The 5,892-nt window shown below is 41.3% G+C and overlaps 1 protein-coding gene across 1 annotated transcript; it reads right to left on the bottom strand.

Annotated features, from left to right (window-relative positions):
• Positions 1-3,235: 3,235 nt before the first annotated feature.
• On the bottom strand, positions 3,236-4,709 carry LOC148523655 (cocaine- and amphetamine-regulated transcript protein-like). Its single transcript, XM_088473002.1, has 3 exons — positions 4,458-4,709; positions 4,152-4,235; positions 3,236-3,521 (listed from the first exon to the last, which is right to left on the bottom strand). Exons 1-3 carry the CDS (start codon positions 4,614-4,616, stop codon positions 3,414-3,416), a joined length of 351 nt encoding a protein of 116 aa, XP_088329128.1. The 5' UTR covers positions 4,617-4,709; the 3' UTR covers positions 3,236-3,413.
• Positions 4,710-5,892: the final 1,183 nt, after the last annotated feature.

Genomic DNA, 5,892 nt, shown 5'->3' with positions numbered 1-5,892 from the left:
TAAAAGAAATACAAATTGAATGGGACATGCAGGCTCATGTACTACCGGAAGGTGCGACAGAAACATTTATCTATTTACTGATGGACCTCACACTTTTCAACATAGTTTAGACTAGGGGTAGGCAATATGTGGCACTCCAGCTGCTTTGGAATTACACATCCCAGCATGCTTTGCCACAGTTTTGCTGTTAGGGCATGCTAAAACTATGACAAGGCATGCTGGAATTTATAGTTCCACCACTTCTGAAGTTCCACTAGTTTCTAACCCCTGGCTTAGACATAGGTTCATGGACTTTGGACCTCACTCAGAGCCGCTCGCAAAATGCGAGCGCTCGCTCTGAATGAAGGCGGCCGCTTCTTCTTCAAATCTGGCCTCCTGGCCGCTCACTAAGCTGTGGGTGACCACCCACAGCTTTAGCAAGTGACCAGGTGATGGTCGTGATGGTCGAGACCATCGCGACCATCGGGGCTTGCGACGAGACCCTTGGGGTAGGGTCTCATCTCCCGCAAGCTCCAGGTAGCTTCCCGCTCTAACAGAGCAGGAAGCTACCTACTGACATCACTGCTGATGTCAGTAGGGCTGCCTACAAACGACAAGCGTTCCTTCAGGAACGCCTCCATTTGTCCGGCCACCCCCCCTCCCCGCCTACAAAACGGGGCGAGCTGTCGATCAACATCGACAGCTGCCCCTTTTGTAACGAGCCCCGGAGCGAGTGAATTTGTCACTCGCTCCGGGGCTAGCGCGTGCGCACTGCGGCCGCTGTGTGTGCGCAGGGCCTCACCATCGACCCGGTTGCAAGCGGGTCTGAATGAGGTCCTTAATGTGGGAATATTTTCTCACTTGCCCCAGTGCTTTTTATGTCTATGTTGACATTGTAGAGTGAGTGACAGGAAGTGCAGTTTGTAGGTGGTGACGGGGGGGGGGGGGGGGGGGGATGGGCGAACTCATGTATGCCAGTGCATTTCAGCGGCTTTGCAGGAGTGTGCTTAAATTAGCCACTACGTTACCATATGCAGCCTGGGGCCTCATATTGTGCGCTGAAGTTAGCAATTCCTGTGTGAGGTCTGACTTGCCTTAACTGTGCGTATGGGTCCAATGTTACTCAATGTTGCCAATTATTTCACTATGTTGCCAGGGAAATAGGCGTCCTTATGTTAGGCTGCGTTTGCAATGCAAATGCAAACATTTACATATCACCGCTGATATTAGCAACTGTGTGCGTATTAGCAGAATAGCGATCCTTGCTGAATCAGGCCCTTTGCTCACAAGTTACAAACTAGTAAACTCACAATAAAGAACTGCTACTTACTTACAAATGAACTTGCTGATGTATTGCAATAAACTGCTCATATAACTAAGTGGGTATATAATTTGAAGTCAGGTAGAATGGTGCTGCCTTCATCCCAAGAATCACATTTGTAAAGTGTATGATAACTAGTTCTTTTCTATAAAAAGTTCCAAGTTGATACAAGATTAATAGCAGCTTTAACCCTGTGGTGAAGTCTACTGAATCTTATTTAATTAATTTCTGAAATGATGTCACTGATTGCTTCTTGTTTCTGGAACTATATGGAATAAAAATTAGACCAAAAAGCATTGGTGATAATAAATATATTGGTGTAATTATTCCAGGCCTGGTGCTTTTGTGTCATAATGCTCAAATGGAATCATTTTATAATCATAAAAAAATAACCTGTTAAATACTAATAATAACATTTTGAATCAGAGTGCTACTGTGGTAGATTATTCATTGACTACAATCAATGGATGTCATTTACATCCATAATGATACAAATTAATGGAAAATTGGCTCTGCCTAGCCACTCTTGTGCACTGAATGCAATCTCTAGAATAAAGTATCTAACCCTTACCTTAATTTCATCTTTCTGCTTTAACTCCCGCTAAATGCTGTGTACTGTATGTACTGTATATAGCCAGCTTCCATTGCTGGATCATTTGCAAGGGTCAGTTGCCTTAAAATCTCTAGTGAACTCATGCAAGTTCAAAACTTCCAAATGTAAATAACATGGGAATAGGGGAGATCCCCATGCACAGTGCTCACAAACATTATATAGAGGGTGCACATTTGGTTTGAAAATAAAGTTTAGGAGATGCTCCTTGCTAGAGAGTGTATCTAACATGTTATTGTAGCATCTAGGCAAAGGCTTCTATTGGCAAAGAAATATATGTCTGTCTATGTCCGACATTCACCATATTATATTGTCTACCCATGGCCCCTGAAGTGCCACCATTATTTCCAAAGTCCAATCTGCCCTGTATTCATAAACAATTGAATTTGAATAAAAGGCTATTTTGTGCTCATCTAAAAACACACAAGTAATCAAAACAAATTTACAGTTGTTACTGTGACTTAAAGCACCCTTATTTTTAATTAGATATTTCTGTAGTCAGTAACCAGACTATATTGAATACACTCATTTACACAGATAGCCTTCCTGAAAGATGCACAGTTTTCAGTTGTGTGGTTGCAGACCTTCAGTGGTTGGGGCATAGTGGAGTTGTAACTGTGCTAAAAAATCTATGCACACATCCATCATTTAAATGTTCATTTTTATAGTAAAGTTACAAATTAAAAATGCATACAATGTATTTTCCATTTTTTTTACATGGTAATGTATTATATGTTGTTACTGGTAGGAGTGCAGCAATTAGGTTATATGGTGTAGGCTTGTAGCTGTGAATAGACACTGCAGTGTATCTAAACATTCATAATTACAGCATCATTATTTCAGATATATCTACTTGCTCTATGACAACTCACAGAAGCCAGCAAATGTTAAGCCAATTCATGTTTAAAAAATAATATGAATGCCAATGCATATCATGATAAGTTAATTATATTCAATATAATAATAGCTTTTATATTTTGTAGATAGTTTGTTGTTATGGCAATTGTGCTACATTTAGTGGCCACTCTTTTCAGGTATGAAGTTTTCCTGGAAAGCACTATCAGTAGCCCAGTCAGCATGAACCATCATATAAGGTACTTTTAGCCTGTGTTGAATGAGTATCTTGAGCGCCTGATTCTATTGTAATTAGTTATCTAATTTGAGGAAGTACATGGTATTTAATTGGTTGTTGGAAAATATCAGCTGGAATAGTTATATACTATATATAGTAACTTTGCAGTGCTTACTCTATCTCATCTCTGTATGCACAGAGGACCAAACAGACTACTAATGAAAGAACACTTTACAAAAGAGAGCAAGTCTTTATTTCTTTATCTTAACAAGTGCACAAACACAAAGACTGACACCCCAGAACAATATACAGAACAGATGCTGTACATCATTTTACTAGAGTAAAAATCATTGTCACCCAAGTCCTTTCTCCAGATGTTGTGTCAGTGCTCAGCCCTGTCACTCTTGTAGTTTGTCATTTGTTCCTTTGTTTTATAAACATTTTAGAAGGAAGAAGTTGCACACAGCGCCTATTGGGCAGTTGCATAGTTTCCCAATCCGAGAAGCCTTCCTGATTGCACACTGTTCTCCTACATCGCACTGGAAATCAAGGGGTGAAACAAGTAACACACATGAACATCTGGATCTAAACTTATTAGCTATAAAATCATTATGCACTGTACAAAACATGCTGCAGAATGACATATTTCATCACAAAATATACTTTGTATCATCATATAGTACTGGATTTCTAAACTGGTGTTTTCTCTGTGACAGAAATTTCCTGTGCTTTTTGCTCATAAATATAATGAATACAATAGTATACAATTGAAAACACTTTGTATGAATTATCAGTGTTACTGGAAAAAGCACTATTTTATATCACAAGTTTGATCTCAATATTATAAAGCACATACTGTATATGCATAGAATAAGGTCCAAGAGCACCACACTAAAAGTACAACAACCGCGTATTACATACTGCATGTGCTGGTATTAGCCATATGACAATTCCCCATGCAAAATATAGCACTGAGAACAAGAACAGATATGGAAGCAGGCTAGTAAATTACATATAATATCCATTTGCAGGACACAACGCAGAGACAGAACCTGATACATTAATATAACTGATACATTAATATAATATAGATGATACTTTAATATAAGGGATACACTAATATAATATACTGTAGACTGAGACAGGGTCGATATCGTCTGCTAACTTACCACAGGAACTTGTCCGAATTTCTTTTCCCATGCGGGTACGCGCTTACTCTGTAACTTCTCCAAGACTTCCTGCAGAGCACCAAGCTACAAGATATAAAATAATCTGCATTTTTTTGTGCCTGAGCGATGAAAAGAAAAAGCTTCTACAGTAGCTAGACCTAACTCAAGCTAAAGCATCCTGTTCTGCTGCGGAACTACAATTCTCAGCATGCCCAGCGAGTAGCTCCACAACAGCTGGTGATTCACCTGTTGCTTACCTGTGCCATAAGGTATATAGTAAATTTTCCTAATGCATGGATCACTCACCAACTCCTTCTCACTGGAGGGAACAATGTCTTTGGGGTAAAAGTCCCGGAGTGCCCTGGTCTCCAGGTCTGAGCTGTCCTCCTGTCCCCTGACCGAGCTGATGAGGATGAGCAGCAAGCTGCTGCCCAGAGTGAGGAGGCGTAACCGGGAGCTACCCATGGTGCTGAATCCCAGCCAGGCACCTGGATGCCAATGATCAGTGGGGGTAGGAACCTTGTTGTCTGTCTGAGCACTGCACAGCTCGCTATTTATCTCTTCCACTGGGATGTATGTGTTATTTTATGTGATGAACTCCTCCCATGGTGACGCCAATGAGGAGCATGTGGGGGATGAAGCAGAATTCATTGAGCGTCTTATACTGGGTGAGCCTTTGTTCAGCAATCAATCACACATCCTCAGGCTATGCTGGCATGGCATACAGGGCATGGAAGACTTATGTTTCCTCTCCCATACGTCAGACCAATTTAATATCACTGTGCGAACTTCGTCAGTGACAAATCACATTTCCAGCCTGTTTAGAAATCATCATGTTGTATCATCTGAAAGCAATGTTCTGTCCTGTGGGCATTTCAAAGTGTAAAACGACATATAGCACAGCTAAGTTATTACTATGTATGTACAAGCTCATTGTTTACTTCAATACCACACATTTACCAATATATATACAACCTGATTGCCCTTAACCAGTTTGTATAACAGATAAACACACCCATTGGTAAAGGAGAAAATACTTTTCAACATCAGTGTCAAATGTTTACATCAGGCTTTTCTTTGGTTCTCCCACTGTGGAGGAACTAGAAGTCACAGCATCCCTTTGTCACCAGACTATGGGCCTGATTCTGCAGAGGTCGCAGTTGCTATTGCAGCTGTTGACATGGTAGCAGCTGCAATGGTACTAATATGGTAATGCAGCATGAGATGCCATGCTCCTGCATGCCTTACTGGTGCGAGTTGCGTTGTTCATTTGGCTGGGTAAGTGACCCATGGAGTCACGCCAGCCGGCCACCGCAGATGCACAAAAGAGGCCAGGAAATGTCCAGCAGCCAACAGAGATCCTGGCCTCATCACTCCCCGCCAACGGCAGCAACACGCCTCCGATCTGGGAAATGGAGCCCGTCGCCACCCCCTCCCCAATAATAATGATAATAATTACAAATATATACATTTTGTATGATAATACCCAGAACTGGTTTTTCCTGACAAATGTACCCAAATAGGAGGTATACGGACACTCCTGCCTGTCAGGTCCGCAGTAGATGAGAAGGGTAATGAAGTGCCTATTATGGTGGCTTGGGGTGAACCCCACCAAACTGAAGCATACCTTTATGTTATCTTTATAACAAATGTATTGCCAGTTCTTTCATGAGCCACATGCTGAACCTGTCATCAGGTTTGACATTTACTGAGTGATAAGATGAGCTATTCTTTTAAGAAT

The sequence above is a fragment of the Taudactylus pleione genome, unplaced genomic scaffold, assembly GCF_031769625.1.
Source record: "Taudactylus pleione unplaced genomic scaffold, aTauple2 ptg000129l, whole genome shotgun sequence".
Taxonomy (NCBI): Eukaryota; Metazoa; Chordata; class Amphibia; order Anura; family Myobatrachidae; genus Taudactylus; species Taudactylus pleione.
The sequence above is the reverse complement of the archived record's forward strand: the minus strand, read 5'-3'. Positions and strand labels throughout refer to the sequence as shown.